The following is a 27,866-nucleotide window of genomic DNA, read 5'->3' on the forward strand; positions in this document are numbered from 1 at the left end:
AGTCTGCAAGTCCTGGGAAAAGTTTCACACAGGGCATAATGCTCAAGGAGCAGAAAGGGGCTCAGGGTCTGAACAATGGAAGGATGGAGCTCCGCAGGTGAACTGCCAGCACATACCAAAGTACTGGGGCACAGAATAGCTTGATGGGTCTGGGGACCTGGGAGGCGGAATGTCCAGCAGTATCTTAGTTAGCAGAAAAAGCTCTGAAGGCAGATGTCAGCCAGCTAACAACTCCAATTCATTTACTCCATCAACAAACATTAAGTAGGGTCTGCTATTTGCAAAAATTTGTTCTACATGAGAATGCACATTCTACTGGGGGGAGGCAGTCAAGAAGCAATAAATAAAACATATGAGAAGATTAAATAAAATGTTAGCACATTATAAGTGCTAAGACTAAAAGAGAAGGGAGTTTAAGAGCTCAGGAGTGAGGGTGGGACCGGGAAGGAGTAGCACTCACAGAGTAGTGGAGTGGGGGCTGGAGTGAGGGTCGCCCTGCCTGAGCTGCTACCCAGGCCCACATCTTCCAGTATTTTTAAGAGAAGCCAGAAATTTGGATTCTTAAGTGGTATCTTACTTTTTTGTTTTTAATTAAAACACAAACATGTCACCAGGAAGCAGCTACAGTAAACCTGTCTGCAGGCGACCAAGTTAACAAAGCTTGTGGACTTGAAAAGGGGCAGCATGTTGGTTTTCAAAGGTAAATCTTAAAAAGGTGTGTCTTCACTCTCACTGGGCCCTCCAAAAATTACAACAACAAAATAAAACATTATTTTTGGCTAAGACTGCCTCTCTTCATTTTAGCAACTGTGTTCATGCAAATCCCCTGTAATACTGATAGTATTTCACTCCCAGGTCTTACCATGCTCCAAACATTTGTATTTTTCAAAGGATGTATCACCGTGCTACAGCGAGAGAAGACCAAATCTAAGTAAGACTGGCTACTACTTGGTGTTGTTCTGAAAATAGTCACTGGAGGAAATTTATTTATACTGTAGACAGTATTCAGAGGCTGTAATGATGTTTTAAATATGATTTCAAAATACTTGAGAAAAGCAGAAAAGCAATGAGGTGGAAGAGGAGGAGAATAAGTTTATGACATCCAAGTAAATATATCCAGAAAACTGGGTCATTTATACCAGAACTGCAATCTTTTCTGTTAAAATATGCAAACGACAGTATGAAAAATGGTTTGTGATTTTAAAGAAATATAGCACTACAAACGTCAGTGTGAGGGAACTCAATAACACTTAATGAAACTTTGGATTTCAAATTAATTACTGATTGACTAAGGCATCTAGAGGGAAAATAGCCTCGATTAGAGAAGTCTGGGATAGGCCGTAAATCTGGATGCCTCTTTCAAGGACTCTAAGCTGGTATTTCCTACTTCTGCCATTACTGCTAGGTTAAGGGGATACTGGTCACTGCGAAGACCACTGGTTTCATTCTCATAAACAAGACTGGTCAATATTTTCCTGACTCTTTCGGATCTTCCTTCCTACCTTCCTTCCGTATGTATTTATGGCTTTAACTGCTAAAAAGAGTTTAAAATAAAAGGTTAAACAAATTGGTGAAGCAGTATTTTAGGAAAGATAAATGCTACCAGTATTCAGAAAACCTTATTCGGTATACTGTATTATGGATTCACAATTAGTGTTCCCTCCTTGCCTTTGCTATGTTTTCCTGTAGGTGGGACACACCTTCCCACCCCACTGATGTCGGGTCTTGGCCACGAGACTTGATATGGCTATTAGAATATGAAGCAGACATAAGGTACATCAAGGTCTGAACAAAAGTCCCTTGAGCTTTGCCCTCTGTCATGAGAACAGCCCCTAGTGATTTCTCCTGCAACCTAGGTCCTGGAATGAAAAGTCACAAAAAACAGCCCAAGGAAGCCCAGCTAAGACAGCAGAACCACAGCCAACCTCAGCCCTCATGTGTCATAAGCAAAGAAACACACATTTATTTTTGTCAGCCCTTGGAAATTCAGAATTGCTTGTTACAGCACCAAAAGCTGACTCATACACTATCCTTGCCAGTTGGAATCTACCACAAGATTCAAATCATACTGGTATTTCTTACATAAGTCACAGAATTCATTATATTCAACTACAGAAACACTAGGCCCACAATAAATTCTTGTCTAATGGATAAAAGCTTTTTTTTTTTTTAATAGTTATTGCCACAACATGGACAAGGAAGAGAACATGTCAACCAATATCTATATTAAGAGCTTTAGGGTAACAAATGGTCACTGGTTGACAAAAACAAGAGACCAAGGGCGCCTGGGTGGCTCAGTCTGTTGGGTGTCTGCCTTCGGCTCAGGTCATGATCCCAGGGTGCTGGGATCAAACCCCGCAACGGGCTCCCTGCTCGGCGGGGAGCCTGCTTCTCCCTCTCCCACTCCCACTCCCCCTGCTTATGATCTTTCTCTTTGTCAAATAAATAAAATCTTCAAAAAAAAAAAACAAACAAAACAAGAGGCCAGTAACATTACGAAGTGTTTACTGTGTGCCAGGCACTGTTCTAGGTTGTTATGAATACCCACTATTTCCTCACAAAAACCCAGGGACATGGGGCTTACTTTTATTCTCCTTTTATACATGAAGAAACAGAAACAGGTTAACTAACTTGCCCTAAAAGTTAAATAGATAGCCTCATCGTTGTTATCCTCCATATAATTGTGGGCTACTCCGTATCAAATTGGTGTTCTCTGTGTCATACTTTCAATATAACCAAAGCAAATTAATTAAAAATATTCCAAGCACAAACATTCCATCATTCCTCAGGTAAGTTGCTCCTGTGGTCAAATATCCTGGAAATTCTGAGAACCACTCTGGTCGTTATTCCAGTTCATTTTTCCACATAGCTACAATTTCCAGTCTTCCTTGTACTACTCTGAAATGCCATTCTCAAATCCTGCCTCAGATAGGCATCCTTTCCAAGGATCAAGAACCTGCCTTGCTGTAAATCCCCACCCACAACCTGCCCCATGTAGGAAATCCATGTTAATTCCACCAAACTGTAGCTATAAAAACAGCAATCATGTACAGGAGGAAAAAAGATCGAAAGGAATAAAATGGAATTAACATATTTATGTGGGATGTTATATATAATGTGTATAAAACAGGTTTCCAAGGTTTTTTAAATGGAAATTTCTAAAATATTGAGACCGTATGACATGTTTTTGGAGCATTTTGTTGAAAGCTCAAATATGTATATTAGAAACTCATTTTTCTGCTATTTTCGATTGACAGGAGTATATTTTTCTATGTTTCCTACCTGTAACCAGAGGAAGATGACCCAGGCTAGTCAGTTCAACTCAACAGCATGGTCCAAGTGGCAAGGGGGCCTGTCTGCCAGCTTGTACTGTGTTGAACAGGCTGCAGGCCCAGCTGGGGAGGGGCTGTGCGCCATGGGACAGGAGGGGCACCTTTCCTAATTCTCACCGAAAGTGCCACGTGGCTGGTGGCACTAGTCTTGATAGGTGATGATCCTGTGGTCCAGCAGTGCCATTTTGCCCCATCTAGTCCTCATCATAGGGGTTCAGAAGGGAGCACGTAAAATATATTTCAGTCCAATTTCGTCTTTTAAAAGGAAGTAGAAAATGAAACAAGTAAGCCTGAAGCTGGTATTCATCTTTAGTGTTTGGACATTTAAAACCAGAGGCTCCAGACTCAAGTGAAGGCCCTTGAGAAAGCCATGTGATGATTATCAGATTCCTGATGGCCTAGGTTCCAAGTCAACGCCAAGTGGAGTCTGGAGGGACAACACACAGGGAACTAAAGTATACGAACCTGTGACACGGAAGACACTGTGTCCAGAACTCCCCATCATTAGCATAATCACTTCACAATGCATGAAGTCACCTCAGAAATTAATTACCTGGCTCAGGTTGGGCACCCACCTAGAAGCTGAGGTGGGATTCAAACCAAGTGGCTGTGACCCAGATTCAATATGCTTTCCCCATGAAGTACCAGTGTGACCACAGGCAGCCACCGAAAAGATGCAGGACCTGAGCCAAATCACTCTAAATGGGGCCCAACTCCACCTCCTACCATATGTGTAGAGTAGAATTGACTGGAATGGACATGAGCGACAGCCTTTAGGAGTTGGAAGGGGGAGAAACTGAGAGTAAGAGACCTACCTATTAGGCACAGTCCTTGGATGGCAAAGAGTCAGTAGGTGGACTAGATGGGAGTGATTTGGTTTTAAGTGACAGAAACACAGCTCACACCAGCTCACACACAAAGGGGGGGGTTTCTGCTCTGTAATATGACAAGGCCAGGGGTGAAGCAAAGGTACTCTTTTGTTCTCTCCCATTTCACCTTGCCTTCGCCCTTCTTACTCTGTCTCCTTGTGGCAGGAAACATGGCTGCTAGAAGCCTATATGAACATCCTTCTAGCTCCCAGTGCCTCAGGAAAGAGAGCATCTTCTCCACTGACTCCTGATTTGTCTGGCTTAAGCCAAGTACCCATCTTGGCACGAACTACTGTGGTGTAGTTCATGCAAAACGCTACCAACACTTTCATTGCCACTTCCCCCAGGATGGAGCTGTTACTAACGAGGGTGGAAGCAGGTGCTGGACAAGACCACAGCTGCCACAATGGGGAAGCTGTGGGTGGGGAGGGTGCTGCTGAAGAAAGGTAAGAGGCTTCAGTTGCTATTATTATGTCAGCCACTGGCTTTCCCACTAATTCCTCGATCCCTTCTCTTTCTCAAAAAATAGACTTCAGGGCTGTTGTCCCAATTTCATCTGCTGTGTACATCACTCTACTTATGACCCTCTTCACATGGCTATGAAAATGGACAAATGAGCAGTGCCCTGGCAAAGACAGACACACTTTCATCATGAACTTGCACCGACAAAGAAGAGGATGGAGATACCCTCTGTGCTAAGTCATCAGAACAGCAAAAGTATCTCTGACTACCAATAAGTAAAGCCATGGGGGGCTGGGCTACCAGAGGCGGAGGTTCCCGGGAGGCCTCCACCGCACAGGTTTGCCAAAGCCCTGAAGATCTTTCCTATGAACTTGTCACAACTTGCCTCTGGAATCTACCAATTCCTGGCCCAAGAACCCAAGCTCCCTCCCGTTTCTGGCATAACTCAGCCCTAAACCTGCCTCCTGCAATTCCGTCCTGCAGATGAGCTGCTCTCTCTCAGCCACAGCTTGAATCAAGTTCAAGCTTCAACAGGACTTTCAGGAACTCTGGTACTAACCTCACCTCTGCCTGCCCCTCCAAATTCTTCCCACCCCCCCTCACCCTGCTCTCCTTCTCTGACACTCCCCACCTCCCTCCCATCCCTCCAAAGTAGTTTTATAGCAGGATCTAATCTAATCTTCATGGTTAACCAAGCACGGAATCAAAACAGAAGATGTGCCACACTTCATCAAATGTAGGTTCCATTTTCTCCAATGGCCCCAAGAAAAATAATTTATATGATTTCAAAAGACATGTCTTCCCCCCGCCACACATACACACACACACCCGATATCCATTAGGGATCTTAAAATCCATAGATCTTTTGATAACCTTCTGTAAGCCAATAACTTTTCAGCCTGGACCATATCATAATGGGCCATCGTTTAGTGCCCTCTCTATAAAGTATTACTGTTAATGTTTTCTAATTTTAGCTCCTCAAAACTTCCAAATAATACTCCTATTACTCTGGGATTTTTCAAATATGACCCTGTTACTCCAATCTGTAGCCTTAAAACCTTATTCTTCCCAACTGAGGCAGGTAAACTAGTCTTCTGTGTTTGGATGAAAGCTCTTCCCACCCCTTTGGTTACTTTAGCTCTATCGATTTAACATTCACTGACAAGTAATAAATTCCATGGAAAACAGCTCGTTGGAAAACCATAGAAAGTATCTTTTAATCAATTGAATAAGAAACTAAACACTCCCAAGTTCTCATAACCCTGGTGAGGAATTACAATGAATGAAGAGATGTTATATTAATTAAACTCTTGGAATGCATCCATAATGCTTAATGGAAATGGAAGCCGGAGGAGGTCTGAAATGCCTGGGAAACACCCATCCCTGAAACCCACTCGCAACCACCAAAGAAGCTGTTCAAGTCCAATCATTTACATCATACAAAAATAAAGACTTACAGGGAAAAAATGAAATCAGAAGGGAAATAACAAAAATTCATCTAGCTTCCGTACACTGGTTTATTCACTTTCTGATTTGGTTCTACATTATCTATTATGGTTATTTAGAGTTTCCTTCAATCCCCAAGAAGAAAGTGAGTGAGGCTGCAGAATTCCAGGGCATTCATTCACTCACTCACTCACTCATTCAACAAAGGACCTGAAATGCAAGTATCCACTGAGTACCCATATGGCAGGTCCCATGCTTAGAGGCTTTCCTAGTTTTATTACAACTACATGATAATCATGTGGACAAAAATCCAGCTTACAGAATGTCACCAGTGTGCCTCACACTACACCAAATACTGGATGTTCAACTATCAGCACAATGAATGATAAGCTAAACATTGCTATCAGTCTCTTTAGTTCACATATGTGGAGACTGAGGCTCAGAAAAATTAGATTTCTTGTCCATCATCATGGGACTCTCATGGCCACTAATTGTATGTTCAAAACTACTTTTTGTTAGTTTAAGATTTCCAAAGTCACAACAGATGGAAAGCAAACATTGCAAATAAGATCCCATCCTTCAGCAGGATGGGAAAACATACTTCTGGATTAATAAAATATAAAACATGCCATGCTGATATGTCACCCATAGAACTGGGGGACATAATCCTGTTTTGTTCAGGCAAAGTGAAACAAAGGAATACTATGTCTACAGCTAGACAATGTTTAAAAATGATGTGGGAAAACAGAAAGGGCCATAGAGGAGATTTACTATGTAGGGCTCCAGTCCCTAGGTCGTTAGGATTGGAGAAAATGCAGACAGGTTCTTCTCCATGGCCTCCTAGCATGTTAAAAATTACGATGTGCTATCTTCCACCTTAAAAAGAAATGGATACAAGTCCTAGCACACAAATACTCATATCAAGAAGGACTACTTTAAGTAGCCACAGAAAGAAAAACCTAGTTAAACTTGTCATTTAAAAAAGCTTTCCAACACACATTAAAAAAAAAAAAAAAAAAAAAACTATTTCCAAAGTTTCCAAATGTAATTTCTGAGGCTCTTCCTTAAAAAAAAAAAAAAAAAATCAAAACAAACAAAAAAGCAACACTGTAATAGTGGGGGTTAGATCCAGTGCAAATTTCACAGAACACCTGGCTTATATAGATCACACAAAATGCCTGTTGAGGGGAATGGCATTCCTTTCTCTTTGAAAACCTGGCGAGAAAGTAATCACCTTCTTCTGTGATTTCGGCCACTCTCACCCTGGCTAAGGAAAGGTAAAGGACGGGCAAGAGGCGTTAAGTCCTGAGGCCCAGCAACGAGAGCAGGTGCTATTCTCTTGTCTTTGGCAGGTCAAGGCACCCATTTCAATCATGCCATGTCTCACCTCCTGATGAAACTAGTTCTCCAAAGACCACGGGTTCCCTGAGAGCAGGCTCTTCTTTGTTGTGTCTGCCCAGCACCTCCTGTAGAGCTTGGCATAACGCAGCCACGTGCTATGGGTGGGAGAAGCAGGCCAATGAACAGACCTAGGGGCCAAGAGCCCCTTCTGCTACTGAATTGCCTAGAAGTTTTACCCTCAGTAAAGGTTAAGCCCTGGTTAAGAAGTAACTCAAAAAATAAAAACTAAAGGTGTTTCTTTGGAGTGATAGAATAGTTGGGTATCCTGATAATGGGTGGTGGGTAAACAAATATGTATGTGTGATTATCTATGTGAGATAACATTTCATAGAACTACAGACACACACATACAAACGAGTCCATGCCAGAATAAAATCCGTGGTGTTTATATTACTATACCAATGTCGGTTTCCCCAATGTGATCAGGCACCAGGGCTGTATCAGATGTTGTTATTTGGGGAAGCTCGGTGAGGGATAACCAGAAACTCTTGGTACTAGTCTTTGCAACTTTATGAGAGTCCAAAATTATTTTGAATTAAAGGGTTTTTTAGAAAGACTAATGCTAGTAGAAAATGCCAACAGGTCAAAGGATATAAACTGCCAGGTTAAACTGAGTTCTAGCAATTAGCGATTTCTGAAAAAGACAGCAGACCATACTTTGTTTTCTCCCTGATGCTTGCCCTTTAGGTCAGTGCTGTTAGGCAGAAATAATGCAAGCCCTGTGTGTAATTTAAATTTTCTAGCAGCCATATCCAAAAAAAGGTAAAAAGAAACAGATGAAATTAACTCTAATAACATTTTATTTAACCTAGTATATCTGAAATATCATTTCAGCATGAAAGCAATACAAAAAATGTTAATATTTTACATTTTTTACAGTGTCTTCAAAATCTGATAGGTAGTTTATTTTACACTCACAAATCATTTCAATCTGGGCCAGGCACATTTCAAGCACTCAACTGCCACACGTAGCCAGTGACTACCATACGGGACAGCTCGACTCTCGATACCACCTTTATGTTGCTGTTAAAAGTCACCTGGGCTGTTTCCAGGGCACCTGGGTGGTGCAGTAGGTTTAGCATCTGACTCTTGATTTCGGCTCAGGGCATAATCTCAGGGTCATAAGATCAAGCCCCACAGAGCCTGCTTGAGTTTCTCTCTCCTTCTGTCCCTCCTCCCTCCCCCATCTCTCTCTCTCTCAAAAATAAATAAATAAATCTTTGCAAAATAAAAACAAAACTCCCTTGGGCCGTTTTCATAATTAAAGCTTTTTATTTCCTTTGAACAAATGGTTATCTCCAGCATTTTAGGCCTACTTCATGGTGTCAGTATATACCACCTGAGGGTGATAATATCTTGAAGGAGTGCAGTCTATTGATGAGCTTCCAGACATAATTTATTAAGAAAGAGCAGAAGGAAGGGAGGGAGGGAGGAAGGAAAGGAGGAAGGAAAGGGAAAGAAAGCCAAAATCACAGCTCAACTTGAAAAAGTTTTGTGGTCTTGAAATTTTTTTCTGGGAACAGTTGTGGATCCTTTTTATCCAGATCATCATGAAATGAAGATAGAGTCTCATCAGTTTTAAGGAGTTTGGGTACGGCCAGCAGGAGAGTCTTTGATGCCTTTCCTGTTCCCTTCTGGTTCAAAGTTGTCTCCAACATGGAAGATCAGTGAAATAACTACAGACAGGCTTGAAGTAACCACGGAAGGGAGTGTTGCGGGCTGCCCTCTGATGTTCCAGCTCTCCACCCTCTTCTGCACCAGGGTGGGTGTGCACCCTCCTGCAGCTGAAGCTGCATGTGGCCACGAAACTGGCTTTGGCCAACGGACTGTGAGCAGATGTGACAGTGTCCCGTCCAAGCAGAAACATGCCGAGCAGTACACGGGGTCAGCATGCCTTTCTCTTCCTCTGTCACAACATCCAGCACCGCGGGCTACCCTGCCAGCACTCGAGGCCGAGTGAGCTCCCCATCTAACAGCCACCCAAGCGACTCATGATGGAAACGGAGCTGAGCAAGAAATAAACCTTTGTTCTTTTAAGCCCCGGAGATTTCGAGGTTGTTTGTTATTATAGCATCACCTGGCCTGTCTTAACACATAATTCAATTGTTGACTCCGTGCGTGTGACATCAACAATTCCATCCAGGGTGTCTCCCCGAATATCAGGGCTTATCGCATCTGCTATATAACCCAGGCTCGGTTTTACAGTGGTTTCATTACCAACCATAAAAACTGTAACAGTGGAACTGTATAAACAAACCGAACAGTGTTTTTACTGTAAAACATGAATGTAATATAAATATTTGTCTTTGCCTTCTCTCAGCATCTGTAATGAGAGCAGAAAATTCATGCCATATGTTTATAGCATGAAGAAGGGAAAAAAGAGATCTCAACGATTCATCATGTGAGTGCCAGCTGAGCTGTTTAATATTTGTAATTCATCCATTTTCTTTCAGATATAAATCCTCCACAAATCATAAAACCCTGATGACTGTAAGTTACCAAATTCATGATTATTTCTACAGGAGGGCCCTTGCTAGGGAGAAGGTGACCATGGTGGTATGAGGTCAGTTTCTGTGACAAGATGAGAAACAACACAGTGAGTCACTGCATTAGACCGTGGCCTCTCCGAGCCAGCCTCGACGAAATCTGAATATGAAACCACTTCTCTGAAGACTTCCAAAGCCCGGTCCTACCTCTAGCTGGCAGCGCATCTGCATGTCTGGGGTCCTGACAGCCCCTCCTTTCCTCAAGCCTCACAGGGAGGGGCACTGAGCAAGGGAAGTGCCTTCTGCCTCCTGTAGGACCATAGCACCTCGTTGGGGGGGGGGGGGGTGTTACCGCCACCATCAAGGTCTGTGCCAGGCACAGACTCCAGCTCCTCACACAGGGAGCAACAGGGGGATGTTTTTACTTCAGAGACGCAGTGGAATCCTTGATGTGAAGCTGCTGAAGCCTGCCCAAAGTGTTTGTGCAGCCTTTCAGGATACGAGCCGAGAGGCACAGAGAATGATTCAATTTTCTCCAAACTGGCTCACAGACCAGAGGTTTCTGGTAACTGTCACTGTCCTACAAAATCCAATACCACAGAGAGGAAGCTATGTTGAGCGCAAAGCAAATCTAGCCAGTGGAGGCTCCGTCTGGCACTTGGGAGGCCGGCCCCTCATGGGCGCAAGAGGTGCTGGTGGGGAGAGAGGAAGGTAGGAATGCCATCATGGGTTAGAACCCAAAGCGTGCAAGCCATGTGGAGGTGACATTCAGCAGCTCTCCACATGGTGGGCACCACGTGGCACGTGTTACTGAGCACGGCCCGGGAGCCCGGCACTCCTCTCAAGCATCCTAGCACTCGGGGACACAGTATCCCCGTTTTCCATAGTTAGATCAAGAGGTCCACGGAGGAGCACCCTGACTGAGATCACACACTGCCAGAGAACGACAAGCCAGGGTTCCCACCTAAGTTGGGCTGATCCTAAAATCTGTGCTCATAACCACTAACCGGACAGCTAGAGTCACAGAAAAACCTTCTGTTAACCACCCAGTCCTACAACAGCCAAAAGTGTTCTGAGAAACACAGGCCTTGAGTATGCTCCTGCCCAACTGCCAAATGAGCTCACACCCTAAACCAAGTCCTGTTCTCCTCCCTGCCCGCCCACATACATACACACCTACTAGAGTATTTATATTACTGTTATTGTTGTTGTTGTTAATTTACATGTCTGTCAACACACTTAGACTCCTTGAGGGCAAGGACAACATCTTATGTATCTACATATGCTCAGAGTCTAGTGGGATGCCTGGCATATGATAAGGTGTCAACACACGTGTGCTGCTGAGTGAGGAGACCACTGGCAAATAAGCAATTCATAACCAAAGCATGGACTGTAAGCTCCCTGGAGGCAGGAACCTTTGCTTCCTTAGTCACTGCCACCTTGCTAGTACTTTAAGGTAGCACCTAACTCAGAGGAAGGGAGGGAGGGTGGGCAGTGGAGAGGGAAAGCTTTGTGGGAAGGACACCCACGGGAGGGGACTCACAGGATATGGAGGGGCTGGTTAGGTGGACAAGCTTGGCTGAGGTCCTTCCAGGCACAGGAAACATTCTGGGCTGAGATGCAGAGACCCTGGGGGGTTGGGGAGGAACGGTGAGGCTGAGACAGTGAGACAAGGAAGAGAATGGCAAGAGATGAACCTGAACAGGCAGGCAGGGGCCACACCTCCCAGGAGCCCCAAACAATCTTTCTTATCCTTACTAGCACTTGGAGAGCACACACTAGGCAGCCAGGACCCAGGCCGACTGGTTCATAAATGGCAGAAAGAGTATTTGAACTCAGGCAGACCAGATTCCAAGTCTGCTGCTTATATCCACGTGACTTATCTTACAGATCAGTCCTTCTAGACTGATGAAGTAAGCGAGTTTTAGCAGCCCCTCCAAGCAGGTGCTGAGTAGCTGAACTGGGATGCACTGATGCAAAAGGAAACCTTTCCAACAGCCATCCTGTTGATCAGGTGAGCTATTTATTCCTCTTCAGTAAAGTCTTTATATACCCCCAGTTTGTCCACTTATAAATGTAAAATATATACTATCTTTTTAAGAAATCTATATTTAATTATACAGCATCAGTGAAACTTCACTTGGGGAACGAAAATCTAACATAAATGAATGCATGCAACAGAAAAAGCTGTAATTTAAAATAAATTACTGTGTTAGTTCAGAAAAAAAATTTATTCTCTTCAGAGAAAAAAAAATTGCTATCTAATTAGAAAGTGGCATCAATAGCAAAGAACCAAATAACCCCCACCCTAAATTCCTCCTCTCCTGGAGCAGCTTCCACTGTCGAGCCCAACCAGGAAGTGTGTGCAGCGGAGCTGGTCTGAGCTTCATTAAGGCTTAAAGTCAATTAAGCCACGAATTGGAACAATCATTCCTCCTTTGCAAAGTATTGATATTTTTTTCCTGGCCGCTTTAGGGCTTTTCCAGCACTCACGAGGAGATTTATGTTAGACAATTTCTTTCTGATTAAAACAAATCATAGTTCAACAATTCTAATTTCCTCCTTTCTAAGCACGAAATGATCAGAGAATGCCGAAAACAGTGATCAAACCCATCGTGCAGAGGCCAGCACTAAGAAGCTCCATAGACACTCCCTAGAGGTGTTCTCTCTCTCTCTCTCCCTTCCTCCCTCCATCCCTCCCTCCGTCTCTCCCTCCATCTCTCTCTCTGTCTCTCTCTCCGTCTCTCTTTGCACCTTGATCTTTGTCCCTCCTCTCAGTGCCCATCTCGTGTGTGTGTCTGTCTGTCTGTCTTTCTCCATATGTCTGTTTCCCCGACCCCCTGATGTCTCTGTCTCTCTGTCTCTCTCTCTGCTTCATTCTCTTTCAGTATACATTTACCTTGATAGGCTTCCAGACGATTACTTATTAATTGAAAGGGAAAGGGACATTAGAAGCAAAGCCAACCCAAGCTGGTTTTCTGACCTAAGCAATAGGAAATGAGAAGGTTCCTATGTTGACCTCCAAAAGCCCAGCATCATCGGAGGCCTTTTCATTTATAAGCAGTTAATGGTTTCTGTTCGGCCTTCTCTCTCTCGATCACACACACTCTCAAGGAGAGACCAGAAACCTCCTGAATCCATGCACTGGCCTTCCACACAGTGCCCACTACCTTCAGAGCTGACCTCTCTACATCAGTGATCCATTCTCCTGTGCTTCAGAATAGAGTTCACTTAGAAGTCCGGTCCTCACTGCAGCCAACTCCCACTGCTCCAGAAAGGCTAGAGAAGCTGGTTGACTGAGATTTCCCAAATCAGGATCCGTGAATTTCAAAGAACTGGAACTGCAATATGCTTAACATAATGTCCCATAAACAACGAGTCCTTCCTTAACTAGCTACAAGGCAGCTGAAGAACTGAAGGCACCACAGTAGCATCGAAGTGAAAATCAATTTGCACAGCTCAATACTTCAGAAAAATAATCTGGTTGCTTGCACCTTCTGCTGGTCTAGTCTCCAAAAACAAACCAACCAAACCGTCCCTTCCCACAGTGACGGGATGCTGCTGCTTAGGTTATAACCAGAAAGGCCCAACTGTCAACCTGGTTGCATTCCCAGTCATTCATTCCATAAATACATCTAAATCCCTCCGACTAATCAGGCACTAAGCTACAGGCTGGGGCAATACAAACTATAGAAATGATCCCTGAGGGGCGCCTGGGTGGCTCAGTTGGTTAAGCGACTGCCTTCGGCTCAGGTCATGATCCTGGAGTCCCGGGATCGAGTCCCGCATCGGGCTCCCTGCTCAGCAAGGAGCCTGCTTCTCCCTCTAACCCTCCCCCTCTCATGTACTCTCTCTCTCTCATTCTCGCTCTCTCAAATAAATAAATAAATCTTTAAAAAAGAAATGATCCCTGAAAGTATAGTCTTAGGCTGGGGCAATACAAAGAAGAACAAAACAGGCATGGCTCCTGTCTCCCCTAGCATTTCATCTCTGCTGCTTATAGGCTGTGTGAGCTCAGACAAGGTCCTAAACTTCCCTGTGCCTCATATCCTCTTCTGAAAACAGGATTCATAATATTACCTACCCAACAGGTCTGCTGTAAAGATGAGCTGAATTAAGGATTTCAAGTGTTTTGCACAGTGACAGGCACACAATGTTAACTACCATTATCATCATTATTATTATCATAAAAATAAGGAGGAGAATCAAGCAAACCACCCATCTGAGCATTAAGTGTTAGGTCCTTATATTCCTGTCTTACGGGCAATTCTATGCTCCTTTATATATATATAACAATAGGCGGGAGGACAGCATGATAATATGTCTCAAAAGAAGGCACAATTGCCTAAGAAACATCAGATTGGCCAGTTACCCTCTCTGGGCCTGTTTTCCTATCTGTCAAGTGTTTAAGGAGTTAAACTGGCTGTTCTCAGAAAGTCCTTTCCAATCCTAAAGTTCTACCATTTTATAAACACAGTACACCCAAATGTGATCTGTTAATTCATAATTGTCCCTAAAAAGACAAAGAGCTTCACTAATTCACGTCTGAATTTCTCATTGTTATTCTTGCACAAAGTGGCTCACATCTTTGCTGTATCCCCTAAAAGTAATGGCTAAAAGAATCATGCAAAACCTAGCGGGTTATACATGACTACGAAGAACTTTATTTTTAACATACACTTGAAAGTAATATAGAATTAGTTCTGTTCTTCTTTGATGTCTCCCCAAAACCATCTGTGTTGGCAGGTCTGCAAGGATGCCATAATCAGCGGTTCAAGCCTATAATACAACTAAGATCACTGGCATCCACCAATAATGCAAATTTACCCAGAGCCGAAAATACACTTTTAACTAGCTCTCAGCTCTCCACATTTATAGTCCAGGCAAGCTGTGAACCATCCCAAACAAATGCAGTTATAAAATGACCACTACTTATTTCTAAATGGCATTCTGGGTAGATCTGCCTCGTGAAAGGGTCTGGCTCAGTCTACTCCTCAAATACCCACCACTATCCCTACGAGGGGCAATCGGAAGGTTCCAAACAGCGGGATAAGTAAGATGAAAGGAAGGGTCTCTGAAATAAAAACTGAGCAGACGGCCTGACAACAGAAGATCTGGGAGTCGCACTCACATTTCCAACCATCCAAGAAACAGGGACGGTCTTGGGCAGGAGGCTGGCCGAGCTTTTGGGAGAGTGGTGGCAGCAGCATCTTGAAAGGGAAAGTGCTAACAGGAGACAACCCAGAACTATAGGGACTAAGGCCAGCGTGATGCTCACACTGGCCCCATCAGAAGCTGGGCCTACCCTTCCGTATTGAGTCTAGCCAAGCTGGCCACGCAGGGGTGACCTTCACTCAGGAAATCGTGTTCCTAAGTAGGCTGCTCACACTTGACAGTTTCCTTCCTTGCTTATGCCTGCTCTCCCAGCATAATTATAAAGAGCCCCTCCTCTGGCTCTCAGCATGTCCTGATTTGAACCATAAATTGTCTGATCACCCTACTCTTGAGAGAGGACTGCAGATAAGTAAACACGTTTCTTTCTATTTTCACAGAGTTTCTAAGAATGAGGACCATTTCCACCCACAATTTGTTAAAGGTTCTCAGAGCAGAAGACATTGGAAGGGATGATTATTTTTAGCCTTTGGGACTCAGTTGATGGATTTAAAAGCATTCTTTGAATGTCAGGAAATAAGCAAGTATAGTGAGCATCAGTCTCATCCTTTGCGGCTCACGGCTGCCACTTGAGCCCTGCTGACCTAGGGCTTGGCCAACGGGGTCTCTGGCCTCCATGCTCCCCTCTCTATTCAGTCTGAGCATCCAACTTACTGCATCACCATGTGTGAACCTACATCATGCCCACTTGGATCCTTCAATGGCTGTCAGGACGGAGAGAATAAAGCCCACTCTCCTAGGAGAACTGAATCCAAAGTCCTGACGATCCAGCTTCAAATGGCAACTTCTGGCCTCTTCCCTGACCCTGCATCCAAACCTGACTACTCCCCCTCCCCTCTGCTCATGCTCTTCCTTGCACTGGGATGTGCGCCCACCATCTCAGCCCACTACAGCTTGCCAATAGCTCCTTCTTCAAGGATCTTGCTTTGAAGCACCTGGGGAAAGCATCTCTCCTGAGTCCTAAAAGTACCATTCTTACCATGCTCACTGGGTACCGTAACCCATGTTAGTACCCAGTGATTACGGTAATGACAATATTCTAAACTGTCTTTTATCACCCACTATACCAAGCACAAGTATTTAATAAATATTTGTACTATTTAAAAAAAAAAAAGTCTGAAAATCTTTGGGCTAGTTAGCAAACTAGGTTGTGAGAACATCTAATTTTGTAAGCAAAGATAAAAATCTGCCCCTGCCCTCTTATAGTTAAAAAAAAAAATCACTCAATCAATCAATCAATCAAACAGCCTGAGAACTGTAGAGGGGTGCTTCTCAATTTTTGAGTGAATCAGAATCTCCTGGAGCAACTGCAAAACACAGATTGCTGGGCCCCTTGTCTAGAAACTCTGATCCCTTAGGTCTTGGGGTGGGGCCCAAGAATTTACATTTCAAACAAATTCAATGGTGACTCTGTAGTTAAAGCAGCTCTGGGTCAGGAAAGGGATTTGAGTGGCCCTTGGAAGTTTCTGCAACATTGAAAACCACCAGAATTAATCAATGAAACACTACTAAGACCATTACAGATGTGTTCTCTCCCTTCCTGCCTTAAAAAAATAGCACCCTCCCATCCCCCCCCTTCATTTTTGTCTTCATATTGCTTACAATTTTATGTAGATTTTAAGCATCCTGTAATTCATCAACTAATTCTCTCCTGGCTACACATTCCAAGTAATTAAAGTTCAGTAATAACTTATTCTTTCTGCTCCAGCACCTGCATTTCATTTGTTTATTTTCCCAGAGTCATAAATCTGAAAGGCTGTCAAAGTGCCACAATATTAGTGCAATAATCAAAGTTAATTAGTCCCTCTCAATAAACAACAACAAAGCCATTACAAAGATGCATTGAAGTTTCTCCCAGCTACCCAGTTTACAGATTACATTGTAGTTGGAACAATTAGACTCTGAGAATTGCAGGGTAAATGAGTGCAGTGTTCTTTAGTCATTTAAAAGGAGACTGTGCACTTCATTCACACTGATTCATTAACTCCATGGAAGGCAAAGCAGGTCCGGGCTCTGCATCTGCTGCCCGCTAAAGGATGCTGGAACAGACAGAGCTCTCCCCAGCTGCCAAGCCTTACCAGGCGCATCCGAGACTCCAATAATAAAAGAGGACAGAGGTTGCAGAGCGAAGAGAGGGGCCAGCCTGACCGCCAACTTTTAGTAACCCGATGTCTTCAATAACTTTTGATTTATTATTTAGGGAATTTGAGAGATGTGGGCATCAGGCAGATTCTGATGAGAAGGCAGCCCAGGGAAACTCGGAAGACAGGACCAAGGCCGGTGGGTAGGAGACGCTCGGAGAAAGATGCTGCCTTCAATATGAGAGAGAACTCTGTAATTGAGAGGTGCACAGAAATAGGAGGGTTGCCTGGGGAGGGAGGAGATTACCCATCACTGGAAGAGTACAAGCCAAAGTTGGAGGATCTCTGCTCAGGGAGGCTGTGTGAATGGTCTGCACATTGGAAAGAGGTCAAATGAGATGACTGGACAGTTGACACCACCCTAAGAACTTGCATTTGGAAGCAATCACTGGGCGAGTGTTCAGGTCTTGTCCTCTGAACTCACTGCCCAGTTCCTCTCCAGAGATCCTTCTGCCCTTGAAGTCATGGCCCACGTGGATGTTATCCATTGCTATGCAACACACTTCCCCAAAGCACTGTGGTTTAGAATGGTAACCTCACCAAGTTTCTACAGGTCAGGAATCCTGAGTGGGTCTAACTCAAGCTCTTTCATGAGGTCGCTGTCAATCTGACAGCCAGAAGTCCCCTGCAGGCTTGACGAGTCTGGAGGTTTCCAAGAAGGCTCACTCATGGGGCTCTGGGTGGGAGGCCTGGGTTCCTCCTCACATGGGCCTCTCCAGAGGGATGCCTGAGTGTCTTCACAACACAAGGCAGCCTGGCCTCCCCCAGAGGGAGTGATCCAGGACAGCAAGCAAGGAGGAAGCCTCATGCCTTTTATGACCCTCCCTGAAGTCCTAGTCCCTCATTTCTGCCACATGCTATTCATTAAGTTTATCACTAAGTACAGCCCACATTCAAGGGGAGGAGAATCAGGCTCCACCTCCTAAGAAGAAGAGTATCAAAGAATCAATGGAGAGATTTTAAAACCACCGTGGATACTTGCGACGATTCATTTTTTAGGGGTCTCCAAAAACCAGTCACATCTGCACCCCCTGGCTGACTAAGCAGCAGGCACAAGTGCCCGATGAGTGCCCTGGGGTCACAGATTTGGTTTTTCTCCACTTCTCTCCCTCACCAAGCCCAGGCTCTGCGAAAGGCTGGCCAGCTCTGTACCACCAGCACCAGGGAGGTGGACAGCCACCTCTCCACCCCCTGGGGATGGGAGGAAACCCCTGGTCCTTAGCTCATCTGAATATTAACTGACACATCGATAGGAAGATAAAGACAGGCTTGGCTATGTCCTAGGACTCTGACCATTCATTTTAAAAAAAAAAAAAAAGTCATTTTCCAACAAGATTTCTGAGTATTTGTTTAATTTAGGGATATGTGAACAAGTCAGTCTCTCCTGAAGCTACCATTTTGAGTCTTTACCATGTGTGTGCTACATTCGGTACAAGAGAATTATTGCGCCTTCTGAGACCCTGAGCAGTTCACTGAACCCAGAACATCTGACTCACTAGATCGCCATTTATTATAAAAAGATAGAACTCAGGCACAGCCAGATAGAAAAGAAGCAGAGGGCAAGGTGTGTGACAACGAGCACATGCTTCCCTCTCCAGGGGCACCACTCTCCAGGATCCCCATGTGCTCACCAACCCAGAAGCTTTATGAAACCTCTCCTTTTTGGGTTTTTAGAGAGGCATCATTACGTAGGCATGATTGATTAAGGCACTGGTCATTGATAACTGAACCTGATCTCCAACCCCTCTCCCCTCCCCAGGGGTCAGGCGGTGGGACTGGAAGTTCCAACCCATAATCACACCGTGGGTTCCACCAGAAACCAGCCCACATCCTTGGGTGGGGTCTAGAACTCAACTCATTTACATAACAAAAGACACCTCTAGGAGCTCACCCCAAACACAGGGAGGAAGACCAAATGTGTGTTTCCTATCATACATCACAAGATCACAATATGTGTTATTTTACTTCATCCCTCACCTTGACTGAGAATATTAGCACCATTCCGCAGGTCAATAAACCAAGGTTCAAAGACATTACCAAATTTGCCCAAGGATACCCAGTGAGCATGTGTGGGAACCATGATACAATCCTGAGTCTATATGACTCCAAAGCTGAGGTTCCCTTTACTCCACTGGGCTGCCTCCCTATAAATTATAATTAAAAATTATTCTATAAATTAAAAATTAAATTTATAAATTAAATTTAAAATAGCCTATAAATTAAAAATTATAAATTGAATATTAGTCTATTTTAAATATACACTTGAAATAAACCCTAGCCCATTACAGTATGCGCCGCCCCACTTTGAGACTGGCTGCCCCCTTTACGCTGTATCTCTGCATCTGTCCTTGGGTAAGAGGTTTTACTGTTTCTCCTCTCTGTTTAATCTAACACCTGCAATGTATGAGACTCTCTGTAAATGCCCCATAATAAATATGAAAAACAGTCTCTAGCATGTTTTTTCCCTCTTAAGTAATGGAGCCTAAATGCCTAGTGGCCAGAAGCAGGCCTTTGAGCCATTGGCTGAACACCATCTCAAGATGAAATCCGTCTCTTCAAACTATGTCAAAATTGCTTAATAAGAACTCAGGGGACCCCGTATTAATGAAAGGATGCATCTGCTTTGGGTTTCACATGATTGGGAGTGATGGTTTGGAGCTAGCCACCTATGCTTGATTTCCACTCTTTAAAAACCCCACAGTTAATCACAGCCCTCGTTATACAAAGGTTACAATGGATATAAAGTTTGAAAGATTCAGTTCAAGAGCGGTGGCCAGAGGAAAAAAAAAACGCAAAACGAAGACACAGAGAGAGTGATCAAAGAACAATGAATAGCACCCAAGACTACATCAATGCAAAATGTTCAGAATGAGAAATGAAATGGAAAACTTGAAGGATAGGACCAGGCACAAGTCTGGGGCATTCTGGAGAAAGAGAAAACTCAGAATATTATAGCAATAATTATGTCCATGAGGGGGATGCATAATTTATGATCTAACAAAGAATCTTTCCTGAGCCTGTGACAAGAAAGGTCAAATAAGCAACTCAAGTACAACAGTAAATACTCCATACACCACTTGAAGTGGCAGTCTGGGAAGGAGAGGGAATTTGGTGAGGTGAGTTTCATCAGCTCCACCAGATTACCAGAAGGGACCCAGGCAGCTCTCTTTCCTAGGGAATCACAGGGGCCCTCGTTATCATGAACAGAGAAATATTCACAGATAAACACGCAAACCTCTACGAATACAATCTCTGGCTACAACTTTAAAAAAGAGAGGCCAGTCTTTTTACACAACACACACCAGGAATTTTGGATTAGGTGACGAGATGGCTTTGGAGCCAGGCAAATATGGCTTCATACCCAAGATCTAACCCACAGCTCCCAGCTAGGTGAGCTTAGGCAAGCCTTCTGGCCCCAGCTAGCATCCAATGCCTCATCTGCAAAATGGGTTTAACACGTAACAGATATTTCATTGCTAAATGCTAAGCATCCATCGTGCCTTACAGAGAGACAAATATGAATACCCAACCCCATCTGCAGGGGATAATAATAACGTGACATTTTGAAAATGGAAGTGTCCTAAGGGGGGAACTCTAGAACTTTACCTTTGTGTGTGTGTGCGTGTGCTTATTGATTTAAGCAAGCGGTTTATATAGTTTTTGCTTGTTCGCAGACTTATTTATATCATACTTTATTTATTGAAAATCCAATACTACACATAAAAACAATTTTTAAAGCAAAGAAATGAGGAACCAATCTAGCAGCTGATTTAAGATGAATTTTTCCCAATAATCTACAACTATTAATAATATTAATAGTTTTTATATTTTTCGTTTAGCTGAAGATCATTCAAAACAATGGGGATGAGCCCTATAACTCGCAATGCGCTGAATGATGATCATCTTCCCCGAGCCAAGTCACCAGCTCAGGCAGGCACATTACGTGCTGCTTGCCTCCCCACAACACTCACCACTCACACACTGCATAAAAGAAGGCATTCACCTAAGGTCTCTGATCTATAAGTCAAATTAAGGGATTAAAGCTTCTATTCTCAAAGGGGAAATTCCCACAAACGCCAAAGCTACACCAGATCATAAAGCCACTGAGTACATTTGAGGGTGCTTAACAGTAGCTGGATTTCTCCAGTGGTCCTTAAAAGTGCAAGCCATTTATTGCTCGGCATCCCACCCCAACACTCTTAATATCATGTCACGAAAACACAGGGTGCTGGTGTCTATTCAAAGCACAGCAAAGTGTCAAACCCATGTGCCTAATACATTGGTTGGTACCAAGTCCTCTGTATGTGCAAATGCTACTAAAACCACTATTTCCAATGCTTATCAGCGAGGCTGCAATATGATGTGATACCATTAGCTTTCCACATGCCTTCCCTCCAACGAGATAAACAGCCCCGGTATCAACTCTATCGAAGACGGGAATAATTATGACACTTCAGTCCCGCCAACATCAAATTGCGTGGTTACAATCAACCGGGCATGCGCTCTCCCTAACACATGCATATCCCATTACCTCTGACTAATAAATCTTTTCTTTTTACCCCTCATCTCCCTGCTTTCTCAATAACCATTCTGGTATAAGCCATCGCTAGCTGTTCCTGATGACTGATCCCTTAATCATCTTTCCTAAATATATGCAAAGTGTATTTCTTTGTAAACACAAAAAAAAAAGCAATCTCATAAATAATTAAGATGGCTTTTCAAATGACAGTTGAGTGCTAATATGAGCTACACTGGAAAATACTAATCAACAAACTAAATACACATCTAATAAAACGTAAGAGTCCAGACACAGGAAGACAGAGAAAGAATTCATTGCAACCCCATCTGAATCATGCTGATAAACATCCTCCCTACAGCTCCTCTTGCAGCCACTTGGGCAGGTTAAGAAGAGTAAGCATTCCTTGTACCTTCGTGTACAAATAAATTATTATTATTATTCTTATTAATAGCAGCAGACAAAATTGAATACTCAATCTACCCCCAGCAACATGTTAAATACCACACATACATACGGTCAATGCATTTAATACTCACAGCTACTTAGGTCTCCTGGCATAGATATTATTATTTGGATTTTATAGATGAAGACACCATGGTTGGAGAAGAAACTCACCCAAGGTCATAGGATGTATTTGCTTCTAAGCTTCGCCATTATAACAAAGCATATTTTATAGCAGTGGTCATCAGCTGGACATGATCTGCCCCATCAAGGGACATCTATGCCCAGGAGGCATCGTGAAGACCACCCAGCCTGCCTTCTCTAGACCTCTTGGGAATCTTGGCTAAAATACCCATGAGAAAACGAGAGCTGCTGAGCTGGATCCCTGCTGCATTCTCCTGGCCAAGAGCATGTCAAGCAGTCTCTAGGAAGACCTGAAGTCTAGGCCAGTTAAAAACATAAGTTAGAAAAGCATGGGCTTGAAGTCTTCCTTGGGGACCAAAGCTTCTCACCAAACTAAACATAGTTGAGTCACTCCTCCCTTATGACAGGGGAACAGCTCCAAGCCACATTCTGAGGAATGAGGAGTGGGTCATATAATAACTCCAAGGGAGGGCCATCAGCCCCTCTTCTCAGGCCAGGCCATTTTTGCCCACCTGGTTGGTTATCTCCATCTCTAGTAGATGCTAGAACTTCTGAACATTCATTGGGCCCCATGTTTCACTAACGGGCAGCCCCTATATGTGGAGTCTCTTACATGATAAGCAGATTGAGTAAGGGCCTGGCACATGGGAGGCAGGCTGGAGTCCCCCACTCTTTTGACCCCCCCCAGCAACCCCAGCCATGGCCCCACCCCTTTTTATCCTGTACACAACTGGTAGGTAAGCAGGTGACCTCAGGCCCAGCTGCTTTAGTTCTATTCAACCTCCTTGCTCCCCAGGACCAGAAGCTTTAGTTCCCAAGTTTTAAGAATCTAAAAATCAGGAACGGTCACAAGGTGAGAGAACAGAGAGGAAGCAGGAGCCCCCCCTTAGGCCTTCTAAGAGCTCAACATTGAGTTGCTGGAGTCTTGTTGTAGCTGTTTATAAAGTGCATTTTGATACCTGATCAACTATTGTCCTTTGCATAAGATCCCCCTGGAGTCCTCAGATTTCAGGATGGAGAGTGGGACGGGCCATACCTCCATAAACACAGCAACAAAACTTGCCTTGGATAAATACTTACTGGAAAGGAAAATATCAACCACACAGCACAGCAGGGACTCAGACAAATCTACCAGTGTCCCAAACGTAGAGAACTTACATGGAATCTTAACAGCCAGACAGTGCTGCTAAATGAAAGAGAATCAACCTGATCCTGAAAAGAGGAAAGTAAACTTCCTACTCAGCCAGCCATATGGGCTCCTTGGCATACCTAGGGAAAAATCAGGTTCCTGTCTTAGAGGGAGGGGACACTAGTCCGTAATCCACTTAAGGACACGAATGAGGTAGATCACATCCTCCTGAGGACTGCTTAACAACACAGGTACTGAACCCCAGTTCCAGAGATACTTCATTTAAATACAAATGGGGAATGATGGGCCTCCCTCCTGTCCCTCCTTTTTAAACTATGCTAAATCGATTGGCCTTTTAAGAGGGTAGTTTACTTCTATATTGTCCATGTTATCCAATTTTAATTGTTTTCAATTCTTATTACTAACTTTGAAGCAACCAAAACATCTCAGCAGGAGGGCATTTTCCCATGAAATAATTATTAGTAGTCATAATTACATATAGGCTTTTAATATAATTCCATATGGAATGTATTTTCATTTAAGTTGTATTTTACTAAATAGCTAGATCCCCCCCAAAACTGGTTTGAGAACTCTAAAGGATGTCTTGAATGAAAAGGGATTGCTTAGAACAATAAGGTACATCAGTGTTGCTCCCTGTGAGAAATTAGGGTTAATCCTGAAATTAATCTCTCAGATAGCATCTAGCAATTCTGAAAGCAAAGCCTGAAAGGTCACAAACATGCGTGATGCCGAATGTGGTAGACAAGCCGGCCATGAAGTAGACAGACTTTGGGTTTGGAGGCCAGATGGACAAACTGTGCCAGAAACCTGCCTCCGGGCTTATCAGATGTGGGACTCTGGGACGTCCTTTCACCCTTCTGGGCCCTCCCTTGGCTCTTCTGTAAAAAGGAGGAAACCAGGCTTTTGCATCTCCTGAACAGGGATATAAAGTGCCTCACCTGGAACACAGCACATGACAGGGACTCACTAAAGGGTGGTTGTGAGATGCCCCCTGGTGACCGTGAGAATAATGTCCCACCGGCTTGGAGGCAGACACGAAGGTTCTGGAACACGGCAATTCTAGAAAGAGCCGTGAAGGCAGGGAAGCAAAGACCAGGCAGGAAAGAACAAGTTGGGGAAGGAGGCATGAACTCCATCTCCAGAGCCAAGCTGAGAATGCCCACCGAGCCCTGGCACATGCAAGCCAACGCTGAGCCAAACAGCCCACAGACTTCGGAGAGCGCTTTTGCTGCAACAAAAAACTCTGGATCATTTCAAGTCTCCCATGAGGCGCCAATATGCTGCAGTACCTTCCTGGCTCTGCTACTGAAAGGATTCATCCCAGATAGAGTATGAACATGCTCAAGCTGGCTAGCAGCTGGAAAAACTGGAGTCAATCGAATTGACCTTGAGAAACACAAGAAGGGGGTATTCAATGATGTGCCAGATTAAGTGCCTGCACAGAGATGAGGTAGGGAAGGGCCTGCAGGAAGCCAGCCCAGCACTCCCTGACGGTGGGGTAGTGAGGGGGCTCACGCAGATCACGAAGGCAGGTTTGCAGACACCTCACACTCTGCAGACAGTGCGACAACACGAACCGGCTTTGGGCACCAGACTTGAGCTTCCACAATCATAGTCAAGGGGGCTGAGGAAATGGTAGAACGGTGCTCACAGGGAAGAAGCAAAGACATGAGACATGATAAAGAGATTAGTCTCAACCTACAAAATTTGATTTAAATGTTTGAAATGCCATGCGAGTATTAGTTCCCATTTCCTTCACTCATGTGTCTGACAGCGAGTGTTTTGGGGTAACTCTTTCTCTGGGAGCACGGCTGGCCAGGCGACGTCAAGTAACGGATACTGTAGACTGAACGCAGGCAAGGATGCACGTGTCACCTGGGACTGACTCCCAGACACCAGAGTATGCCTTCAAATGCAAGAAAGAGAAACTACATGGTGGGTCTTCATGCTCAGGCCATTCGACCTTCTTCGTCAGAGGTGAGGAAATGGGAGACACAAAACAGACTGAAAGGCTCGCTGAGGCCCCACAGGTCAATAGGGAACACCCAAGACTTGCTGCCTCTCTGCATCAAACAATGGTGATAATGGGTTAAATGGAGATGTACGTGTGCTCGTACCTAAGGAAGGAAGAAGATCATTTCTAAAATGCATAAACATTTATGTTTTAGTATTACCTTCCAAGACTGGTTTAAATATTCCTATCATCGTACAACATGGCTCTTACATTATCACTAGGGCCACTGAATTCCATTTTGTCCAGTCTAAGTCTAACACTAGATGGGCAAAATGGTACAGGTTTGACCCTATCTGTTGCTAGATAACGGTCGTCTTCCTCGTTGACAGTGGGGATGGAAACCACTCCGATCCCACCAGACGACTACTGGGAAGCTGCTTCCAAGATTTTAAATACAAAGACCCTTTGAATCAACGGGTCCACTGCTAAGATTCTGCCCTATGTCAAACTAAAATAGCCCACACTGTAACTGTTCATCCATCTCTCTGCTTCACTGTGCTTCATTGCATTTATAACAATCCGGCAGGGTGTTAAATATTAAATCTAATTATCCCTTATGGTCCATTTCTCTGTACCTAGACAGTAAGCCCAAGGGAGGGCAGGGATTTTGTTCTGTTTGATATGCTACATCCTCAGCCTCAAGAGTACTGCAGGCCTTCGATAAATGTTTGTGCACAGACGTATCAGCACCAACATCCACGCAGAGAGAGAAAAGTGAAAAGTAAAAAACAGAGGGTTAAAGCCCACCCCCTTCCAATCTTAAAAACCATTAGTATAACAAACTCTTAGGTGTATGCATGGGCGTTAACCACATTTTATTTTCTTAATAAATGAGAGGAATGAGTGAACATTCTCAAACCTCTGACTAATAAAGCAGATGACATTGACAATGAACCATAAACAATGTATGGATACAGGCTTGCCTGTCCTTTCATTCATAAAATAAACACAGCTAATATGACTTTAAAAATAAAGAAAACGTTATTTGAAGAGCAATAAACTTTATGCACTGCACTAAAACCTCCATGTGTTTATCCCAGCATGTGTATTTGACAATTAAAAAAAAAAAATGGTCAAGGGCTTACTTACCCATTCTCCTAAAATCTGTGACACAGCTTCACTGGCCCTTGTCACATTCCTACAGGCAAGGATCACGTGTGCACCATGGAGGGCAAAAGACTTGGCAGTTTCAAACCCTATGGTTTAAAGGAAAGTCAACATTAGAAGACACAATGCAAAACACTGATTCACCTGAAGGGCCTTTGTTGAGCACCGCGCACAGTGCCCCAGCGGCTCTCAGCCAGAGGCAATCTGTCCCCTGGTAGACAGCTGCAAATGTCTAGAGACATTTTCAGTGGTCATGACTGGGGACAGGGTGCTACTGGCCTCTAGTGTGTAAAGGTCAGGGGTGCTACAAAATACCCTACAAAGCACAGGACAGTGCCCACAACAAAGAATCATCTGGCCTGAAGTGTCAACACTGTTGAGGTTGAGAAAACCTAGCCCAGGAACACACCATCCCCAAGGCGTAGGACAAACCATAGGAGAGCTCACAGCACAGTCCACCATATATAACAACCGCCTAATGAGAAGATCCTGTGTTAAATATAAAGAATAAGGAAGTATAAAGACTCAGACATGGCCACTGCCCTTGAAGAGTTCACACTCATTATAATAAGAAAAAAGAGACCTGCAAAGGAAAACAAACATACAACACTTTTATTATATTCTGGACAATGCACTCTGCACTGTGCTACACGCATCCAAAAATGGCAGCCTGGGGTTCTTACACCCACCCTCCCACTGAGAACAATTAGAAGAGCTAGACCAAACAACACACATGCACACACATGCACACATCCTTGAAGGCATCAGAGGGACACTATGACTGAGGATTTGGGGACCTGGAAAAGCGGAAAGCCAAGAGAGATGAGCCAGCTTTGGTGCTGCCGTGCCCAGTGAAGGTATTCTTCAAAAGTAAAGGTGAACAAATTTTTAAACAAACCAAACAAGACAAAGGAAAAGCTGAGAGGCTATGTCACCATCTATGGCCAGATCTGGCCGAGAGGAGACATTCAAGCAGGAGGAAAACGACCCTCGAAATCTGGAGGTGCAGAAAGTAACAAAGAGTAACACAAAGGTAAGTTTATGGAAAAATCGAAATGATAACAATAATAGCTTGCAAATTTTGGAATACATAGAATTACTCTGTTGATAATAACAATGCATAATCTAGGAAAAATTCTATATATTTAAAGAAAAGCCTCAAAATGAAAACTCTGGATCCAT

The 27,866-nt window shown here is 43.9% G+C and overlaps 1 protein-coding gene across 5 annotated transcripts in view; it reads right to left on the minus strand.

Moving 5' to 3' along the window:
* Nucleotides 1-27,866, minus strand: part of WWOX (WW domain containing oxidoreductase) — a 945,663-nt gene that overhangs the window by 868,977 nt on the left and 48,820 nt on the right. For all 5 annotated transcript variants that reach the window (XM_064580420.1, XM_064580416.1, XM_064580417.1 and 2 more), the window contains exon 5: nt 26,667-26,773. In XM_064580420.1, coding sequence (XP_064436490.1) covers nt 26,667-26,773 — 107 coding nt within the window. The remainder of the gene's footprint in view (nt 1-26,666; nt 26,774-27,866) is intronic.

This window comes from Mirounga angustirostris, unplaced genomic scaffold (genome assembly GCF_029215605.1).
Source record: "Mirounga angustirostris isolate CCGP_5_RB_7025 unplaced genomic scaffold, mMirAng1.0.hap1 SCAF_16, whole genome shotgun sequence".
NCBI classification, from domain to species: domain Eukaryota; kingdom Metazoa; phylum Chordata; class Mammalia; order Carnivora; family Phocidae; genus Mirounga; species Mirounga angustirostris.